The sequence below is a fragment of the Perca flavescens genome, chromosome 17, assembly GCF_004354835.1.
Source record: "Perca flavescens isolate YP-PL-M2 chromosome 17, PFLA_1.0, whole genome shotgun sequence".
NCBI lineage: Eukaryota > Metazoa > Chordata > Actinopteri > Perciformes > Percidae > Perca > Perca flavescens.
The window spans coordinates 2,319,656-2,342,653 of record NC_041347.1 but is presented as its reverse complement, the minus strand read 5'-3'; the positions used below and the strand labels follow the sequence as shown (position 1 = coordinate 2,342,653).

The window sequence follows — 22,998 nt, the reverse complement described above, 5'->3', positions numbered from 1 at the left end:
GCCGAATTAGCTGTTAGCTAAACTAACATTAGCTTCCCGGTGGAGGCTAGCCATAGGCTAGCGTGGAAAAGATCGTGCAGGTCGTAAACAGTAATATCTTGCGCATGTGCAGAACGGATCGTGCAGGCAGAACGGATTGTGTACCGACAGATACCTCACACAAGGGTCTACATCAAACGGGTCATTAGTTACAAAGGGGGCGTGGCTTAAGATTAGGGGGCGGGTCAAACCATCACCAATTAAAAAGGAACTCTTTGATGAGTTCAATGATACCTCACACAATACTCTACACGGCAGGCAAAAACATCGTTGTTTTTTTTCACTGGTCAATTTTGAGATTTTGGGCTATTTGTCTTCAATAACATGTATTCTTTCAGACTTTTCAGAAAAAAAGTAAAAAATACACATTTAGGTCTTTATTTTACTACACTTTGTCTGTTTGAGTCGGTAGATTTCTCTTATATTCAACAAAAGTTGGCATTCTAAATCATCCCGCTGCTCCGCGATCGCTGTCTGCACCCTGTCATCACATATACAGTTGGAAACATGGTTGGAAAGCTCTCTCTCTCCTGTACAATGCTGTTGGATCCAAATATGGTCATTTCCTTTTTATCAGCAACCAATCGTGAAAGTAAAAGGGGGGGATTTAACTCTAAATGCGCAATCTCATTGGCTAATGCCAATTTCTGACAACGTGATTCGTTCAGAATCATCACGTGACGTGCTTTGACATTTCTGCGGTAGTTCAGAATGTCTTGGCTTTAGCAAGAAGACACAGGGGATTACAAACTAAGACAGCAGATGATGAAATGCCTTCATGTAGTCTGTCGATGTTTAAACTGTCTTTCAGAAAACAGGAGTTTTCAGACAGCGGAGGTAATCAGACTGACTCTCTCTCTCTCTCTCTCTCTCTCTCTCTCTCCCCCCAAGCAGTTTACAGAAATTCAAAGCCTACATTATATTAAATATGTAGTTGTCACATATATACTATTCTAATATAATTACTATATAATACTAAACAAACCTGTAATTTTGGGATCCTAAGTGGTTGTGAGTCCCTCAGGCTGTGGCAGGCAGATCCATATTTAGCTGTCAGTGGAGCTGCTGTCCCCTCTCCTAGGAGAACTACCAGCTTCTTTTCTGGTGTTAACTTGTTATGGCTATTTTTCCAAGGTGTAAATCTCTTAGTGAAGATACTTTTTCCCAGTGGATGAGGAAGTGCATCTCTGTCTGACCCAGTTGGTGGTCACTGAGCCTGTATTTAGTCAGGATCCATCTCTTCTTCGTATCTCTGACAGTGTGAAGATAATGTGTCTAATAACAATTTAGTCTACTTTGCTTTCTCCAATGTTCTAAATATTGGTCTTTTGAATGATTCATAAGAAGCTCATCCCTGTGTATCACCAGATGTCCAGTGACAATGCAGCATGGAGGCTGCACTGGCCCAGTGTCCAAAAACTGCAGCCATGAAGGTTATTTCTACATTCAATGAGGGTGATGGAGAGATTGTGGCTTCAGAGCACAGACTGTCAATGCAATGAAGGATGACGACATGGTTAGGATCTCAAAAGCCAATAGTGTCCATTCCACCAGTGCAAAGCGGAGCCGTAAAAGTGTAAGCACAGCCAAAAAAGTGAAAAGACATCAGCAGGAGATGGAGGAGGGCCCTACATGTGCTACTGACATGGATATGTAGACTGTAAACTAACTTGGGCGAACTAGGCTGTGTAATGGTTGTTTTCTGTCAGTTCGAAGTTTGTGATGTAATGGTCTTCAGTTGAAGGCCATGTTGATGTGTTGTTTTGGATGTTATGATCAGTGATGGATGAAGCAATAATGAGTTTTGGATGTTAAACAGTGTGCTACATGGATCTTACTTGGACCTGAAGGGATATGTGTCTGTAATTCATGGCTTTCTTTAGAAATTAGTGGAATTTTGCTATAAAAATCTTTAAAGCCCGTTTTCTCAAAATGACTTTTCTCTCATACTCCAAGTCCGAAATCTCCACTTCAGTAGCACCTTTATACACCAAACTTTCCACTATTGTACCTAATTATAATATGAAGACAATTACAGAGGGATTTGTAAACATATTATTCCTAGCCTGATTTATATAACATTTTATTCCAAAGAACATGGCAAAAATCGATTGTTTAAGGCTAGTGACAGTATATTCTGATTTACAGGATAACAAAAGTAGATATCCATAAATCCCTCTTTAATTTTTGAAAAAAACACAATGAAAAAAGAATTTTGAACCTGGCTTTATCCAATACTCAGATTTAGTTTATAGTTAGTAAATATATGCAAATTAGCACATAGTTAATTAGATAATGCCTAATTTGCATATTTAAACATTAAATTACAGAAAACTTGTAATACATTTTTTTCTCAACTTAATGTAGGTAATCAATTGGGAGAGTTTCATGGTGATATCTGCTAGTTCAAATCTTTACCCTATTCACCTGTAGTCTCTCGCCTTAAACAGTTCAAATGTTATGAAAGGGGGCGTGCCCTGGGAAAGGGGGTGTAGTTAAAGTATAGGGGGCGGCTCAGTATCACATGTAGACCACACATTATAAGTCTCATGTAAATTGGATGATGTTTGTCATATAAGGTGCATTTCCTGTTGCCAGCGGGGGGTATTATGACCAAAAGTCAATTTTGGCTTGTAGATGTCCTCAGGCCTGGACCCTTGTCAATTGTGAGACATTTCGGGCAGATACGACAACGTACACTAAAGTTACAACAACTTCTTTGTTCATCGCTAAACACTCAAAATGGCCGCCACGCCACGCCCACACTGTCTGACGAAAAGTCTTTTAATAACTTTTCATCTTTAAGGTGTTGGGATGGTACAGACCAAGTTTGAAGTCCGCCAGATGAAATCTCTAGGAGGAGTTCGTTAAAATATAGCACCTAGACTTTTAGGCCTACTTCCTGTTGCCACTAGGGGGCACTATGACTTTAACTAAATATCTGCCTTTATTTGTCCTCAGGGTTGGACTCTTATGAATCCTGAAAAGTTTTGAGCCAGTTGGACAATGTACACTCAAGTTACACCCACTTCCTGTTTTGATGGCGAAACACACAAAATGGCCGCCCCGCCACGGCCACGCCCTATGACGAAAACTTTTTCTTTTAACAACTTTTCATCTTTAACGTCTTAAGATGGTACAGACCGAGTTTGAAGTTGATCGGATGAAATCTCTAGGAGGAGTTCGTTAAAGTACGACATGTGGAAATGGCCAAAATCGCACTAATTTCAAACTTTGAAATCAAAATGGCGGACTTCCTGTTGGGTTTAAGTTATGGCTCCAATGACGTCTTTTGTACATCTTGACATGTTACATATGTGTACCAACTTTCGTGAGTCTATGTTAAATGCACTGCACTGCACTGCAGGGGCTCAATTTGTTTAACTTTGTAGGGGGCACTAGCGAGCCATTTTTGTGCGCCTATTCCCGAAACCCTTAAAATACGTACATTTTAATTCCTTCAGTTTCAATAGGGCCTTAGCCGCTGTCGGCGCTCGGGCCCTAAATAAGGAATGTAAAATGTTTCTGTTTATTACAGTGTTTCTGTTTCTTAAAATTAAAAGAAACCGGTATTTTGCCTACCTGCTGTTCTTTGCTGAGCCAGTAGGCTACACTGTTGGTTCCATTTAAGGCTCTGGTAAACAGGATTTGGTAATCCTGAAATTTGGTATTTGGATCACAGTGATCCAATCCAATGTTCCTTTAAAAAAACTGGCATAAAGGTAAGATGGATCAGGAGATACTGGATAGCAGGGGGGATTTCCAAATACGTATCAGTTTGATCCAGATTAAATTTTTTGAAAAACTGGGCCCAGGGGACCATGAATGTCCGTACAAAATCCCATGAAAATCCATAAACTAGTTGTTGAAATATTTCAGTCTGGACCAAAGCGGTGTACCGACAGACTGACATTGCCATAGAGCCATGCAAGGCTAAAAGTCAAATACGGCGACCAAAGGTTCACACAACTAGGTGCACTCATAAACTGAATATTTGACTCTGCAGCCTTGAAGCTGGTTAAATTTAGGGTGCGGGTAACCAGCTGTGCAGTCACTGTGAAATATTCTCGTTCAATACGAGCGTTTGTTACCTGAGCTTAATAGAGCCCGGGTGTGCTCGCTGGGTCTGTAGCTATGGGATCTATCAGTCAATACACATACTCTATGTACATATGCATTTTTCAGATCTGCACTGGTAACCTGCACATCAAAGCCTCTGCTCTGAAAACTGTTTTTTCATTTTGACTCATAAAAGTCCACAGTGAGCATATTTTGGGTGAGATAAGCCTGCGAGATATAGGGGAAATCTCTCCACGATACAATATCTCCAACCTAAAATGGAATCTGCTCAGGGTCAGTGAATAACAAATAGAAAAGTAGATTGATGCTGTCATTTCTTAGCCTGGCAAGAAGTGTTTAAAAATGGCCAATGATAATACATTTGAATAAATACTTCTACAGGCAAGCCAGGGTGTGTTACTGAGGTATTATTTAGCCTGAAATTACTAAATATTAGGAAGCTATAAACCCATGCTTCAGTTTTTTCACTGCATGTAATCCTCTTAGGCAGTTCCCATCCAACACTCATGACTGAAGCAGATGTAATGATACTTCGGGCCACAGATTTATTATTCCTGAGTTTGATATTACAGTTCTTGCTCTCTCACAGTTTGCACCTGCACTCGTGTCAGTGTGCCTCTCGGAGACCTCAGAAGGGCCTCACACAGTGACACACAATGTGGATGATGACAAAGCAGAAGTTGCAACTGATGTACTCACTTCCATATTTTGAGAGCAAATGATTACACACCGCAAGAGTGCGGGAAGTAATACAAGGGAGTGAATTTACACTAGTCACACTTCATATCCAGTAAACTGTCCTCTGTTTTACAATGTTGGAAATTTTCAGAGTTGCAGTACAATTTAAGATTCATAGTAAAGTATATTCAATAAATAGCATTTTTAAATGTTTAAGATTCAGCTATCTTAACATGGATAAAAAATGTTTGGCATTGTAAACTAGGTTTTCACCAACTTTTATAACGGTTTATTTTTTCTTTAGCTAAACGGACACAAATAGCTAGAGGAAATGTAGCCAAATGAAATGTAGTTCTTTTTTTTATACCATAATCATAATAATTGCTCTGGAGGATTTGTCTATTTTGATGCAGTTAGAATAACAAACTGAACGCAACCACAACCCAGACGTGAGCCTCAACAAATTAGTAGATTATGTGACTGCAAGACAGACACAACGAGTATTTTCTGGAAAACTTCAGGTGAAACAAGAAAAATGTGAGGCACTAACTCACCAGAAGTCTTTGTCCATTCATTTTCAGTCTGTTTACGGTGGCAGCACATTCTTGCATGTTGTTCTGAGGGGCAGTACATATTGGTTCACTCTCCTGATTGTTACATTTACATTTATTTCAACACTTGCTTGAGCAGTATACAAAACCGTATGAATGACAAGAAATAGTCAAACATGAGATTTCACATAATTCACATTAGCCAGATGAACTGTGATTTTTTTGACATTTTAAAGAAATAGTCCCATTAGCATCCATTGGTTTTCTGACTTGTACTCACCTTGCACATAAAGAAGGCCACCTGCGCCGAGTCCCAACCCTCACACTCCTCTCTGGACGGCAGGTTCATTTTTCTCTCTCTGGGAGCAGAAGTGTGCCTTTGGAAGTACAGTTACAGACTGAGCCTTCACACACCGTGGTTCCAACACACCAGCCAGCTGCAACAGGGAGAGGTACACACAGGGAGATCACCTCAAATCATGGTACGTTTGAGATGTCTACCTTTGTCTCCAAGATTGCATTGAGGCATCGGCAATAGGAAAGCAGGGACTTCCTCAAAGTTATGTATAAAAAAAAGTATTAAGAAACCAAAGTGTCATAACAGAGAGTGACTCAACTTTCACCTCCTCATTTACAGCCAAGCAGAGTCAGAGGGATTTATTGTTCATTTATGTAACTGGGGAAGTTACATACCTCGTAAAGTGTCTTTTAATTGTGTAGAGGGAGTTTAGCTTTGTGGAGATGTTCTAATGTTAGAAATGTTTTGTAGGACCATCTCTGGGATATAGTGGTACGGTTCAGGGTAGATTGCTGGAGGGTCAACATTACGGGCGTTGAATCTCAAAACGGCGTGCGCCGTCTTGCCTCTCGTCCATACATTAACATCAACAGACTGTACTTTGTTGATGGATTAATCTTTGATCGCAGGGAGGACAACGTTGCATCCAAGTAGACATCCCAATCATTGTGATGTGTGTTGACCAGCTTTCTGCCTGAGTTTTCGTGAACGTCTGGTTGCCTGGCTACAAAGCAAGGCGGGAGATTCTGCAACTACCCACACCTGTGTCTCATCAGCAATCTGCAATCTGCACACCCAGTCCTGATCATCACCTCTACACCATAAAAGCTGTGACCTGACATCCATTCCCTGCCGGATCGTTAGCCAAACCAGTATGTTGTGCCTGCGTATCAGCTTTAATCTTTTGAGAGTTAGCTCTGCTGTCCAGTTGATTTTGCCTGTTGCTAATCTGCCTCCTATTTCTTTGTCTGCAGTTTCACCTGGGAAATTCTCTCCACCTCTGCCTGGCCGCCTGCTCCCTCAACCATGGGACCTGCTCTTCCCCTCCAGCCAACTCACTCCCTCCCTCTGCCCCATCACCTGGACTCACCTGCTTCCACGTTCAGATTTACCAAATAAATACTCACCTTTTTTCACTTACCTTGTCCTGGTCTGCTTTTGGGTTCTGTATCTAGAAAATCGTGACAGAACAATCCAGCCAAGATGAACCCAGCGGACCTGGACCTGGTTCGCCATGCCATTTCCCAGCAAGGAGATATGTTGGGGCGGCACAGCACGGCACTACACGAGATAACGCCTTCCATACAAACCCTATCTACCAGTCTGTCGAGAATCCAGGCTCAGCTCAGTGTCCCAGCAGTCTCTCCTCCACCTACTTCACCCCCCATGCCTGCTGTCCCTGGATCTGTTTCGTTCCAGGAGCCCAAGGTTCCAACACTCGAGAGGTATGAGGGGGATTTGGGAAAGTGTCGTTCGTTCCTCATACAGTGTGTTTGACCTGCAACCCAACTCCTACATCACAGACAAAGCTCGGATAGCCTTTGTGATTGGTCTGCTCCGTGGGAAGGCTCTGGAGTGGACTTCAGCCCTGTGGGAACGACAGGATCCCTGCATGGTCTCATACCAGGAGATCACGGCGGAGATGAGGAAGCTTTTTGACTACCCCGTCCGAGGTAAGGATGCAGCTAAACAACTTTTTTCTCTCCGCCAGGGAGCCTGCAGCGTAGCAGAGTATGTAATTGAATTCAGGACATTGGCTGTGGAGAGTGGGTGAATTGGGGAATGAGGAGTCACTACAGGATGTGTTTAATCAGGGGTTGACTGAGCAAGTTAAAGATTAAATAATTTCTTATCCTGAGCCTAGAGACCTTGACGAGCTGGTAGCGTTGCCTATTCGGGTGGATAACAGATGCCGAGAGAGAAGGAGGGAGAGACGATGGGGGTCTTCCAACGAGTCACCGACTCTGTTGCCATCCAAGTCTGGGAATAGACCAGAGTTTACTGGTCATTTGACACCCCACGAGATTAAAGGAGAGGTTAAGTCATCTGATCCTGAACCCATGCAGGTGGGACTCAACCCGTGAAGATGCTGTTGTCAGGAAATCACTCGGAGGTCATCTCCTTCTTCATCCTGCCCTCTTCCCGCGCTCCCCTGGTTCTTGGTTATCCCTGGCTGAGGGAACACAACCCCATGTTCGATTGGGTGACAGGCAAGGTAACTAGTTGGAGTATTGATTGTCAGCAAACAGAAGGCTCTGTCTCTTCCCCCCCACCGACCGTATGACTTAACCTGATCCCTGGAGCTGCCTATCCCAAAGGACGCTTATACAGCATCTCTCGTCCGGAACGCAAAGCCATGGCTTCCTACATTAAGGAGTCCCTAGCTGCAGCGTAGCAGAGTATGTAATTGAATTCAGGACATTGGCTGTGGAGAGTGGGTGGAATGAGGAGTCACTACAGGATGTGTTTAATCAGGGGTTGACTGAGCAAGTTAAAGATTAAATCATTTCTTATCCTGAGCCTAGAGACCTTGACGAGCTGGTAGCGTTGCCTATTCGGGTGGATAACAGATGCCGAGAGAGAAGGAGGGAGAGACGATGGGGGTCTTCCAACGAGTCACCGACTCTGTTGCCATCCAAGTCTGGGAATACTGTAGACCAGAGTTTACTGGTCATTTGACACCCCACGAGATTAAAGGAGAGGTTAAGTCATCTGATCCTGAACCCATGCAGGTGGGACGACACAGGTTATCTGTGGAGGAGCGCCAGCGTAGACTTAAGACCAACAGCTGCCTCTACTGCAGTAACCTGAGCCATTACATCTCCTCCTGTAAACTCCCAGGCTTGCTAAGTGTGGGAGGTCTTTTAGCCAGCCAACCTCAGTCTCCCAATAACCCAACCAGACCCCGTTTTCCTGCCACCCTCATTAACTCTAATCTATCTGTTGAGATTAAGGCTTTGGTCGATTCAGGGGCGGATGACAGTTTTATGGATGGCGATCTCGTGGAACAGCTGGGGCTTTCCAAGGAGCAACTACCGGAGGCCAATGAAGGAGGACCACTCTTAACAGCAGACAACTGGCACGTATTACCATGAAAACTCAACCCGTGAAGATGCTGTTGTCAGGAAATCACTCGGAGGTCATCTCCTTCTTCATCCTGCCCTCTTCCCGCGCTCCCCTGGTTCTTGGTTATCCCTGGCTGAGGGAACACAACCCCATGTTCGATTGGGTGACAGGCAAGGTAACTAGTTGGAGTATTGATTGTCATGCTAACTGCCTTAAGACTGCCGGTTCCCATTCTGTTTCCAGTCAGGTCATTAACTCTGCCCCCTCGGATTTGTCCCTGGTTCCTGAAGTCTATCTTGGTTTTGGTGAAGTGTTCAGCAAACAGAAGGCTCTGTCTCTTCCCCCCCACCGACCGTATGACTTAACCTGATCCCTGGAGCTGCCTATCCCAAAGGACGCTTATACAGCATCTCTCGTCCGGAACGCAAAGCCATGGCTTCCTACATTAAGGAGTCCCTAGCTGCTGGCCTCATTCATCCCTTGTCATCACCTCTGGGGGTGGGGTTTTTCTTTGTGAGTAAGAAAGATGGCTCCGTTCGGCCTTGTATTGATTACTAGGGGTTAAATGACATTACAATCAAGAACCCAATCAATCAAAATACCCTCTGCCTTTGATAAACTCTGCTTTCGACTCCCTGCAGGGTGCTACTGTGTTCACCAAGCTCGATTTACACAATGCGTATCATCTTTTTTCGTATAAGAGAGGGGGACGAATGGTTGACGGGGTTCAATACACCCATGGGCCACTTTGAGTATCAGGTCATGCCGTTTGGACTTAGCAATGCCCCTGCAGTGTTCCGGAGTATGGTAAATTATGTCTGAGAGATATGATCGGTCGCTTTGTATTTGTTTACCTGGATGACATTCTCATTTTCTCTGAGGACCTTCTTAGCCATACGCAGCATGTCAAGCGATGATTGGAGAATCGTCTCTTTGTGAAAGCAAAGAAGTGTGAATTCCACGCCCACACTACATCCTTCCTCAGATAAATCGTCTCGAAGGAACAAGTTAAGATGGACCCGGAGAAGGTTAGGGCGGTCCTAGACTGGCCTCAGCCCAATACGATATTGCAGCTCCAGAGGTTCCTGGGGTTTGCAAATTTCTATCGATGGTTCATCCGTGATTACAGCCGGGGTGCCGCCCCGTTAATTGCCCTGACGTCAAGTGCCAGATCATTCGGCTGGAATCCTGAGGCGGACAAATCCTTCTTGGAGTTGAAGAACCGGTTCACCAATGCACCCATCCTCACTCAGCCTGACATCTCCTGTCAGTTTGTAGTGGAAGTGGACACTTCTGATGTGGGGGTTGGCGCCAACCTGTCCCAGCAAAGCTCCACTGATGGTAAGCTGCATCCATGTGTCTTCTTTTCTTGTCGTCTCTCTCCAGCTGAAAGGAACTACGAACTGGGAACGACTCGCTGTCAAACTCGCCTTGGAGGAGTGGTGGTACTGGCTGAAGGGAGCTGAGCAGCCATTTGTCGTTAGGACTGACCACAAGAATCTTGCATACGTGCAATCTGCCAGACGTCTCATCTCCCGTCAAGTCAGGTGAGCCTTGTTTTTGGACGTTTTCATTTATTTCTCACCTTTCCACCAGGCTCGCGGAATGGCAAGATGTCCCGGGTGTTTTCTAAAGCTGAGGAGAGTGGGGCCAAACCTGAGACCATTCTTCCCCGGGACATCGTCGTGGGAGCTGTTACCTGGAGGATCGAGGAGGAGGTTAAGGCGGCCCTTCGGACTCATCCCGGTCCCAGTAATGGTCTGCCTGATTGTGTGTTTGTGCCCGAGTCTGCCCGTTCTGCTGTGCTCCAGTGGGCACACGCCAACAAGATGGCTTGTCACCCAGGCATGGCTCGTACCATGGCTTTACTTTGCAGGCGGTTTTGGTGGCTTGCCATTGGAAAGGATACCCAGAGTTCTGTTGCGGCCTGTCCTGTTTATGCGCAGAATGTTGTTATACACGACAAGGTGGAGCAGGGGAGGAGGTGGGTAGCATAGATGTGAGCAGCAAGCAGTTAGGAGCAAATTAAAGCAGCTTTAAGTTGGGTGCCCTGTTTGAGTGTAGCCATTTAGCAGCGAGGGGAGTGACCAGCTGATGCAGACCAGCTGTTGCAGCTTAGGAAATTGTTGAATAAATTATGAATAAAATTTGGCGGTATGGTTCTGTTCAGAGGAGTCCCTGACTCTGCTCTTTCATGGTGGTCATGAAAGGTCAGGGGACTCCTCTGAACAGAGCCATACCGCCAAATTTTATTCATAATTTATTCAACAATTTCCTAAGCTGCAGCAGCATTAGGGGATGCTCACACAGTTTAGGACTGGGAGAGCTAAACTATTCCCCCCAAACAGACCATACCAGGCAATCCACTTGTGATAAAATTAAACAAGAGGATGAAATTAAGTAGCCTTTAAGCGTATCTAGATTTGATGAATGTCCTCATTTAGATTGTTTCACATAATAAAATTTAACCAGATGAGGCAAAAAGTACTGATTTGATTATTGGTCTAAACTGATCAGGGATTAGAGCCATAGCTTTCTAAGCATCAAGAATAGAGCGAACGTCAGGTCGAAGGTAACGTTCATATGCAGCAAAATTCCATTGCCCCACAGCTTTTAGGGTTGAAACAGGAGCGGATGCCGCTGCAGTAGTTACGGCCCCTATGCGCAGGGAATGAGCTGTATAACGGTCCGGAGGCAGTCCACAGGCATAGGTGAGATGCAAACCAGGCTCTGGACATTGGTTTTCCTGCCTGCTTGACAAACAGCAGCTCCTGCGGACCAGCAGGAGGACAGCTCCTCAAGTAGGTCAGCATGGAAGATAGGACAAAAGACAGTATTAGACTCTGAGATACAAACAACTATGCATCCACTATTTCTGTTTGGAGTGTTCGAGAAACAAGGTGAAATGGTGATCATTAATTGAGAACATCAGAATTGGTGAGATTGTGATTTGGGTCAAAGGAACAAGTGTGTGAAATTTTTTTGCCACCCCTTAGAAAACCAAAGAAAGCTGTGAGAATGACTGTCTCTAACATTTGATCTCTGTAAGGCCCAAAACACCCTTTCCTCAATTGAGATATAAGTTGTTTAACTAAAGGTAATATGGATGATTTTCCAGAATACTGGTAGCGGATGGATCCAGGCAGCTCAGATGGAATTGGATGCCAGCGACCGTAGCCTAGGCTGCTTTTCTTTTTTTTCTTTTTTTTGTAAGTCTCAAAGCAGTAGATTATAAAAGCACTTACACATGATATATTAACAGGCAGAGCAGCTACAAATAAGTAGCACGAAAAGTGGTGAAATAAGACCTAAGCTGAGTCATACCTTTTTAATGTAGGTTTGCCAGACCATTCGTTATTGAAGACTTTGAACAAGACCAGTCAAATAATTCACAAAACGTCTGTTTGAATGCCTTCTCGATGCCATTCCCAGCCTAAGAACGTTGACGGGAGTTTACGTTTATTTCTTTCGCTCTGCTTTCATGAAACGGGTTCTCCTCGGACACACAGACTTTGGGTGCGCATCCCGACAGTAGCTACAGACATGAAGATATTTACAGTTATACATCTTACAAATATTCTCATTAAAATTGTGGCAAATAGGAGTACTAAATCTAGTCACCTCGGAGCCAGAATTACGGCTCAGGCCAGGATGGGACAGATGAGTGGTAGTTTTAGAGCACAGGGAAGTAGAGTGTGTGAAAGAGCCACAGATGGAGCATGACAGGGCTTGGTGCCCTGTGAAGTAGATAGATAGATAGATAGATAGATAGATAGATAGATAGATAGATAGATAGATAGATAGATAGATACTTTATTCATCCTGAAGGAAATTTTAGAAAGTTTTGTCTACTTCTAAGCGCAAGGTCGACCACGGACCAGTCCAGTCTTTGATGGAAGCGTTGAATGGACATTGCAGCTTTTGCAGAAAAGGACTTATGATACTCATAAAATAAAGTACCACCATAAGAGAGAGCTAGGTCGGAAATAATGGCAAGATAAGTGTCAGGTTAGGCTCTACGAGCCGGATAAACTTCACAAATTACATCCAAGGCAACGCAGAACTCGGGGAAAGGTCAGAGTTTTAAACAGTCTAGGGTCCCAATCTTTTAACACGACGGATATGTCGCCACAGTCTACAACACACCGCTCGCACAGCTCAGAGCCCAGCAGTTGTTACCTGTAAAAATCTGTCTCCTTAGCTGATGCGGGCCCGTGGATAGGGGTACAGCGGTCGCCAAGATCCTCCTGGGAAATAACTCTGGGGTGACGTCATCAGGCTGAGGCTGGTGATGGTGGTGTCGCTGGTCGGAGATGGTGGAGGCCGCTGGAGCGGAAATGAGGGTCGATGAACAAGAAGGCCTGCCGGTGGAGTCGTCTTCCAGCGTTGAAATTCTGGCAGCCATATCGAGGAGGGAAGATTGAATGTCGGACAGCGCCATAAGCACTGGGTCACCTGCTGGAGATGCGCTTGGGCCTGGACGAACATGGCCACCGGCCAATTTGTGTGCAGTAGGCCTGCCGGCCGTCTCAGGATTTTGCCATTTCTTAGCGTGCTTTTTCACGGAGGAGTGGGGAGGAGGCACTGGCAGGATGTGGGCCGGTGGAACAACCAGAGAGACACAGAGGAGGACAAATAAATCCTTGTGAGATGCACCACTCGGAGGCTGGATATTGTTATTGAACAAGGTTGCTAGTATCTTAGGCACAGGCCAATCGCCAATGCTGGGAGGATTCAAGGTTTGACTCGCCGACCACCGGAAGCTTCCCCGACTGCCGGGAGCTTCGACGGACAGTGGTGTTGTCAACCGGGAAGACATCCTGCCCCCGGCCTGGTTGTAGCGGCAATGGAGTGTCATCGGAGGAGTCGATTTGCCAGGAATCATCATCAACAGCGGTGGAAGTCATGGCAATCAGCAGGGTGAGTAGGACCAGACGTTTGGTGCTGAACAAAAGCATGAGCTTTGACGTGCGAAACTAGCTGAATAGCATAGATGCGAGCAGCAAGCAGTTAGGAGCAAACTAAAGCAGCTTTAAGTAGGGCGCCCTGTTTGAGTGTAGCCATTTAGCAGTGAGGGGAGTGACCAGCTGATGCGCTGATGCAGATCAGCTGTTGCAGCTCAGCTGATGCAACCGTGTTGTGGGCCAATAGCGTAGGGCAGGGGTGTCAAACTCAATTTCCCAGAGGGCCACGCTGGAAAATAAGAATCACATCAAGGGCCAGACATGTGACATATGTGTTTATTTAATCAAAAAAGTAAAATATCTTTGACTGTATTATTGCACGTGTCATATAGTCTTCTCACTCACAGTTCGGTCTACATAAAGTCCTAAAGAAGACAGGGAAAAGTTCCACAGCCATCATAGGAAAAGAGGCGCCCAAAAACGTCGGAAAAATAATGTCAGAAAAAGTGACAAAAACGTCGGAAAAAGTACAAAGACGTTGGAAAAAGTAACAAAAATGTCGGAAAAAGTGACAAAAATGTCAGAAAAAGTGACAAAAATGTAGGAAAAATGTCATAATTTAGTTGGGCCAAAATGTATTGTGAAGCTAAATTGATATGCGGGCCGGATCATAATCTGTGAGGGGCCGGATTTGGCCCGCGGGCCTTGAGTTTGACACGTGGCGTAGGGTGACCAAACGTCCTCTTTTGCCCGGACGTGTCCACTTTTTACCTACTGTCCGGCAGTCCGGGGCATCCGGGGGGGTTTTATAAATTCATGAAAATGTCCGGTTTTCACTGTTTTTCACGGGACCGTTAAGCGTCTACTTAAATTGACTGGCGCTTTGCACACAATACTACGGTAGGCTACTTTGTTGTGTGACGTAATTCCCGAGAGCCTGCCTTGTGGGCGGCTCTGCGACGCGCACATACACAGGGACCAGAGCAGACAGCGGAGCAGCGTTTTTCCTTCCTTTACACACACACTCACACACACACACACACACACACACACACACACACACACACACACACACACACACACACACACACACGCACACTCACAAACCCCAGTGCACAAGTATAAACATCAGGCCACTTACATAGGCTACGGCGAAAGCTCTGCGTGGAGCCTGCGCACAACCATAAAACAAGACTAGTGCAGCTAGTGCAGCTTCACAGTTGAACAGCAAAACAAAAAGTCCCACGTACCGTCCCGCTCGGGACCAGAGAAGTGGGAGGCGGAGTGCACCGTGTGCAAAGCTGGCACATATGTGTCAGTGTCTTTATTATTTATCTTATTACATTGAAAGGGTATTAAGAGATATTGTGCTGAAGCTGGATTTTCTAACACAGAAGAGGTCATATTTAGAACATTATTTCATATTTATTCAGGTTGTTACAGATTTTATTTTATTACAGAAGTTATTTTTGCACCATTGAGGCATAATAAAGCATGTTCATTAACCTCTGAGAAGCCTGACGGAATTTGTCTCGAGGCCGGGTTGAGTGTCCTCTTTTGGAAATCAAATATGTTCACCCTACAATAGCGCTTAGACGCGTCTTGACTACTTGGCCTGGCAGAACTGATGCGGACTCTCAATTTATGATAGTAAAACACATTGTATTTCCAGAGTATCAAGAAGATCCACTGGCAAATATGCCAAAGAAGTTGCCTGTTTGGGGAATATTTTATCTCTACATGGTAGCTTCTACCCGTACCTGGCTGGTACCCGAGCACATAACACAAACACAGAAAACACTCCTGTGTCCCTCTTAGCTCTACATTAGCGTGCTCTCTTGAGCTTCGCATTCCGAAAAGCTTTTAGGCACAGAGCCGTGCTCAGTCAGCGAACAACAACCAAGCTGAGGACGTCTTCAACAATCAAGCCCTTTGACTTAGCCAACTTGGTCAGAAAGCTTCTCCTGCTGCGGCCCATTTTCCTCTCCACCAGGTACAGCCTGACATCCTCAAACTTCACCTCTTCACGCCTGGGAACATCAGCTTCCGCTGGCCTTGACCTTTTCCTCACACGAGGCACAATAGGAGCGTGGAACATCTCTCCCGAGGTGAGATATCTGAAGTATATCTGCACCTCTAGGAATTTCTGCTTTTGTTGTTACCTCTCATCCAGGAAAAAACACCCACTTTTGGTAATGACAGTTGTAGCTCTCTTGCCAGAGTGTCAGTTGGTTAGAGTTGGCAAACAGGACGTTGGCAACAGGTGTTGAGGAATTGGTGTTTACCAAAAAACCACCTGCCAAGATGGAAATGATTGAGGATGGGAGAAAGGAAGATAAAAAACACCCTGTTGGCAAGTATTCACTTCCTGTAAAAGTTGTTCTGCAAACACATGGTTTGGAGAATGTAAACAAAGCCTGATGCAGTTGCTTCTTGAAAAAAAAAAAAAAAAAAAGTGAAAAGTTTCCATGCAGTTGGAACTCTGCTCTCTTGGCTGGAGTGACGCTCCACTCCTGGGAGATGCCTGGATTCTGGTCACCTCACAGCTGTCCTGCCATGTCCGGTTCGTCTCGCCACTCACCGGCTCATTATGTTCGGACCAAGTCTGCACCATCTGCTCCATCGCTTTAATTAGCTTACTGCCTAAAATGAGAGGCTTTGTGGGCATTTCCCCTGAGATCCCACAAACTCATACACGCACACAGGTATAGAACATGCAGGGCCATTGATTACATTTATCCTGGAGAAAAGAACTGCATGTGCAGTGGTCAGGAGTGCAAACTGAAAGTGGATTTATTCTTTTTAACTCGTCTATTCTTTTGCTTTCCAAAGAGGTAATTACAACATGAGCCCGTGCCTTGTGTTATTTCTCTGCTACAGCGGTCAACAATGGGAAAAAGAAAAGGTTTAAATGTCACTTTGCTGCAATTATCTTCAGTTGACTAAATAGGAATGGTTTGTTGATTTAGGCGAAGGGGGGGAAAAAATCATTACAGGCCTTGATTCCACTCTAATGGCAAAACCTGTTCATTTCTTGATTTTAATAAGCTCACCTTGCCTCTGTCAGCTAGACAGAATTTATTACACTAGTCTCATTAGCGTAGGTTTCTGAGGTGTTACCGGGTGTCACAGGGCAGACATGACTAATTGTTTGACTATTTACCCCCCTCCAGTCAGCTCAGCTGTGTTTGAAGGTGCTGGTCCCTATTCAAACTGAGACAGATGAAATTCTACCATCACTAAGACAAATGGCTCTCACACTGCCAGCAGCAATCACTGCAAAGAGCAATGAATCCAATTTGTTAACTTTCTTCAGTATCTCTATGGATGCATGTCACCATATTTAGTCAGTTTGGTTTAGAACTTATGCAGAGTTTAACTCTGAAGTCGGCAGTTCGTGAAATGGTAACGTTTGAAAATCGTGACCTGTACATGAAATAAACAAGAAAATCTTTTTCCGTGACCATTTCACGAAAGAGCGGGGATACCAACGTTGGTATCGATATTATCGATATTTGGATCGATCCGCCTGCTACTACTTTGCAGCCTTATGTCCCACAGGGGATAAAGAGGAGTTAGTAAGTAATGTTTAGTGTTGACGTCAGTGACATGTTTGAGCCGTTGCTCATTTTCGACTCATACGAACGTAACGCTATTGTCAGCTCGCTCACTGTAAATGCAGACTTGTGCTCCTGACTCATTAGCTGTTAATTGTAACGTTACCGTTAACATTAAACAGGCTAACGTTAGCTAACTAGTGACGTTAACAAGCTAACAAGCACTTAACGTTAACAAAGTCGCTAGCAAGCTTACCAACTTGGGTTGAATTCCCGGTTGCAGCTGTAGTGTCCTGAGGTCAGGGGTTGGCTCTGCTTTGTGTTTTCCTGGTGTTTGCTTAGGCCTACTTGATATAACGTTAACAAATTGCAGCAATAAGTTATCCCACCACGGGGATCCGTTGTACATCGCTCTGACAGTCAATACTCGCGGTGACTGGTCTGGCATCTGATGTGCCATGCGCGTACAAACACAGACGTTTATGTTGCCAAGGAGGTGTAAAAAGAACTGCACAAACTGCTACACATAACTTCTGCTGTGTGTCCATTGTCAGCGTCATTTCCACGCCTCCCATTAATTTGTATGGGAGCAGCCGTGCAAGGCATTCTGTTAGCGTTGTGGGGACTTGGAGAAGCAGGGCGTTGAGTTGCCCCCACTCCTCATTTGCAAAAAGTTGAATCCAGCCAACTTTATGCAAATGAGGAGCGGCCAGCTTGGCTCACCGCCTCTCAAAAGCAGACGAAAATATTTTCGTCTGAAACAAAGACAGATTCAGCAACTGCATAGCCTTATTCTCGCTTAAAATGTTTTCAGAAACATGTTTCGGTGAACTATTTTTGTAAAATACAAGATTGTATTCAGAACGAGGCGCCATCATGGTCGGTTTTGAAACTCGGGAGCAGCCAGCCCCACGTGACGCGTTTGTCTAATCAGCTGCGGCCATCGTGGTTGTAGGAGGGTGTAGACTGTTTTCTTTGCTTGTCATTGGTCAGTGAAGAGAAACTCGTGGCAAGTTAACTAGCGTGCAATGCTGGGAAGTGGGGCGATCCCATCCGTGAAAACAATGCGTATATGGACACGTTACATTCAGTTAACACTCGGTATAGCGGAGCCTATACGAGACGTTTTAACCCTTGTGTTGTCCTTGGGTCAAATTTGACTCGTTTTAAAAAAAAAAATGTATATCAGGAAATATGGGTTCCTTTCAACCAAATTGCCCTAATTTAACATGGAAGCATGGATATACGTTGTATGGAACCACAACGTTGCAGGTGAAATGAATGATTACTTTCAATGAATTTGGGGTGTTTTATTCAAATTTATAGCATTTGAAAAAAACTTTTTAATGGTTTCAAAACAGTATCCTGACTAAACTTTGACATAAACCAGTCTGTTCAGTCAACATCCTGTGATCTTAACTATTAGATATAACTGAAACTATTTTTTTTAAAGGTATAATGTCATATAAATTAGGTTTATTGACCATGAATAGAAAAAGCTTTAAAATAGTGAGAAAAAAAAAGTTTAAAAAGCGACAAAAACATGAATAAAAAAAAAGTACATTTTCAATTTTGACCCGGAAGGACAACAAGTTATAATCAATGGGAAGACAACACAAGAGTTAAAGCGTGGTTAATAGTGAAATCTGTTAACTGCTGCATCCCAATTCCAGACCAACAAGTCTGAATAACAGCGGGGTTAGCCATTGTTAGCAATACCAGATGATAACACATCACTGTATTTTGTGCATATAAACAGCGTAGCAACATGTCCATTGATAGAAAATTAATACTAGTGTGTATGGCTGGTTTAAAGAGACACAAATGAAATAGATAATTGGATTTAATTAAGACTTAACCTGGTGTACAGTGAACACTATTGAAATGTTATTTTAAATTTGAAAATGTCAACGCAATATAAACAATGCAGCCACATTTTCCAATCATGCAAGCAATATTTGGGTCACAGTTCATATTCAACCCAGTTTCACGGCAGTTCGTGAAATGTTTACGTAATTTAATCTATTGATTCGTGTAAACGCACACGTTTATCTTGTTTTTTCGTGATGGTCAGCACATTTTTTAAACTTTTTTTTTTCTTTTAATGTTATTATTAGTCTTATTGCCAGGGAAGCTGGATTGCTTTGTTGTTTATTGATATTTTTTAAAATATAACGCTACATCTATCAACATTTATTTAGATGTTATCATGGTATTCATTTCATTATTCTAATAATATTATTTTGGTCTTATTACCGGTGAAATATTACAGTATGCTGTAAGACAGAACACTACAATATGGGCAGAGCGGGGCGCATTCAAAGCCGATATCCCACAATGCAATGCAGACATTCATATCAGAGAATCGGACAGCGATCAGCGGATCTGTAACGACAGTATCGCTTCAATGTACATATTTAAATAAGGCACTGTCAGAAAACCAGTGGATGCTAATGGAACTATTTCTTTAAAATGTGAAAGTTCATAGTTCATCTACAGTATCTAATGTGGATTATGTGAAATCTCATGTTTGACTGTTTCTTGTATACCGCTCAAGCAAGTGTTGAAATAAACAGATGCTGGCATAAGATGACAGGAAGACACGTTTTATGGAATCAAATTCAGTTTCATCTGTATCGTTAAATGTTGAGGATCATGTCTGGGTTGTGGTTGTGTTCATTTTGTTATTCTAACTGCATCAAAATAGACAAATCCTCCCGAGCAATTATTATTATGATAATGGTATTAAAAACAGCAGAACTGGATACATTTCCTCATACTATTTACATTTTGTAAAAAAAAATATTTATTTTGAGGCTAAATAATACCTCAGTAACACATCTTGGCTTGCCTGTAGAAGCATTTATTGAAATGTGTCTTGCCAGGCTAAGACCTGACAGCATCAATCTACTCTTCTATTTGTTATTCACTGACCCTGAGCTGATTCCATTTTAGGTGGGAGATATTCCATCATGAAAATATTTCCCCTATATCTCGCAGGCTTATCTCCCCCCAAAATATGCTCACTGTGGACTTTTATGAGTCAAAATGAAAAAAATGTTTTCAGAGCAGAGGCTTTGATGTGCAGGTTACCAGTGCAGATCAGTAAAACTGCATATATACATAAAGTATGTGTATTGACTGATAGATCCCATAGCTACAGACCCAGCGAGCACACCCAAGCTCTATTAAACTCAGGTAAACCCATGCTCGTATTGAACGAGAATATTTTGCCGTGACTGCACAGCTGGCTACACACACCCTCAATTTGACCAGCTTCAAACCATCTTCCCCTACCACCCTGTAAAAAAAAATATTGCAGCCCACGCAAGTGTATGTATTATATGTGTGCGAAATATTGGACACTGCAACGATAATATTCCAAAAAGGTGTAATATATGTGTAGTATGGATAACTGTGTGTAAATATATGCCAAGGTACTGTAAACGCACAGGGGTGCAAATAGCATACATTGATATTTGTACCAGACGGGGAGCAAATAGCCTCACCCTTATGTTTTTAGTTCATTTCATGTTTTCTGTTTGGTTTTCCATTGCCTGTTTTATTTTGTTACTCACTAGCTATGTTTCCATCCACACGTTTTTATCCGAATTAAGTGATATCGAATGAAAAATGCCTTATGGATCATCGGATTTTCTCTTGATTGATATACGGCTTATGCGATAAACGCTGATGGAAACGTTATTTGCCGAATAAATGAATGAATTGCGATTAAGTTTTAGGTCATTTTATGTTGCAACCCGCCACAAAACGAAGAAGAAGAAGTTTTAGTTCATTTCCACCCAGTATTTCTGCTCTGTTTGCACACATGACAGGTGTCACAAAGACAGATGGAAGTGGATGAACGAGGAGACAAGGGACTTTTTGAATTTAGTTTACAAGCAAAATATAACGGCTATTTTAGATAGCAAAAATCTAAGAAATGCCATAATTTATCAGGAACTCGCAAAGGAAATGACCAACAAAGGTTACGACAAGCCGGGGGACGTCCTCTGGAGTAAATGGAAGGTGCTCAAACAGAGATATATGTCTCAAAAAAGAGAGTTGTCTGGCAGCGGTGCCGGAGGGAAAATAAAAGGCAAGTTCCACCTTTTTGATGAGCTGGATCAGATCCTCGGCCCAAGGCCCATCGGAGCTTCCTTGGCTTCTAATATTACTAACAACTACTTTTGTCTAGCAAAAGTTTGTTTGCAAAGGTTTGCTTGAATGTTGTGCAATTCAGTGCGAAAATAAATGGAAACACCTTAAAATGTCTCAAATCAATTTGATATACCAATTTAATCGCAAAGCAGCATGTGACGTCATTACGCATAGGTTTTTATTCACTTTAAAGCTGTTGGATGGAATCACACTTTCACCAGCTTTATTTGCATGAGTTTTTTTACCGAACTTCAGATAATTCGATTGACAAGTGGATGGAAACTTAGCTATAGTCTTGTCTCGTTTCAGGTCTGTTTACTTCTTGGTCTTTGTCTGCTTTCCCGCCTTGTGTGATTACCTTTGCCTGCCCTAATGTGTTGCACCTGTGTCTCGTTGTCCCCCTTGTCCTCTCAACTCACCTGTGCCTCACCTCAGTGCGAGATTGCTTCCTTCGTGACAGCTTTTGAGTGTTTATTCTCAGTTACCTTTGTTCCCTGTATTCCTGATTTCCTGTGTTTTGGACCATTGCCGGTTTTTGGACTTTCCCTTTCTGCCTGTCGATTTGGATACTGTTGCCCGTGAGCAGACATGTATAAAGTACTAGAGACCCAGACTTGAGTAAAAGTACAAGTGCTCAATCAAAAAAGTGATTTGAATAGAAGTTGAAGTGCTCATTAAGCACCACACTACTAAAGTATTGCAAGTAGTTTATTTAAAAATGTACTACTCAAGTACTGAAAGTAAAAGTACAAGTATTGTGTTATGTAATAAATTTCGGGTAGCTAGTTATCTAGCGCTTACTGATAGCTCAAGCCGGTGTACCATTTGTGTATTATATTTGTAACTTACCTTGGTATGTTTCTTTCAATTCGACGGTGAATTTTTGAAGGCCATAATTTCGCAATCTTTTGTGAGGCAGAGTAGGCACTTCATTCTATACGAATTGTCTTTCACTCCGACAAATGAAAACATGGACACTTAAGTAGGGCCAGGGGTGGTCTCCTTCCTCACCCTCACGGCCACAATCACTCCAAGTTGAAGGTGTTGAAGGTGGTGTTTCTGGTTCTTCCATCTCGAAACAAACTAACAAAGCTCAAGAGTTCTCAATGAAGGCAGGCAGCAGAGAGTAAGGCAGAACGGGAGCACGTGCGGTTTTCTTATAAGACAGCTTGATCGCTTGATTCGCTCAATGATGATCAAACCTGGTGACAGAGCCATCTACCGCTCTGGCAGTGATAATGTGGGTTTAGAATGATTCGTAACATTTTTATAGTTGTAACGAGTAACGATGCAGCACATAAAACATGTATCAGAGTAAAAGTGGAAGTAGGAGAAAAAAATAATACTCCAGTAGAGTACAGATACAGCCTTTTAGTAATTAAGTACAGTAGTGAAGTAGTTCTATTTTGTTACTATACATCTCTGCCCATGAGTTGTTCTGTGCTCTAAATAAAGACTGTGGAATTGTACTTACCAGAGTTGTGCATTTGTGGGTCCATCGTTTCTGTGAGCGTGATACATACTGTATGTAGTTCAGAGTTAAATATATAAACAACTATTGAATGGATTTCTGTGGTTTGCTACAGATATTGTCGCTGTTGGGCGAAAGGTTGCTTCTCAGGAAATGGAAAAAAAAGATGATCAATGTTGGGCTATTTACTTTC

The 22,998-nt window shown here is 43.3% G+C and overlaps 1 protein-coding gene across 1 annotated transcript in view; it reads right to left on the bottom strand.

The window, feature by feature from the left end:
- The window catches only part of blnk (B cell linker), a 56,586-nt gene extending 34,346 nt beyond the window's left edge, over nt 1-22,240 (bottom strand). Inside the window, exons 1-3 of the mRNA XM_028604160.1 lie at nt 22,184-22,240; nt 5,629-5,785; nt 5,352-5,414 (exon numbers count right to left, since the gene is read on the bottom strand). Coding sequence (XP_028459961.1) covers nt 5,352-5,414; nt 5,629-5,697 — 132 coding nt within the window. The 5' untranslated portion in view covers nt 5,698-5,785; nt 22,184-22,240. The remainder of the gene's footprint in view (nt 1-5,351; nt 5,415-5,628; nt 5,786-22,183) is intronic.
- Nucleotides 22,241-22,998: the final 758 nt, after the last annotated feature.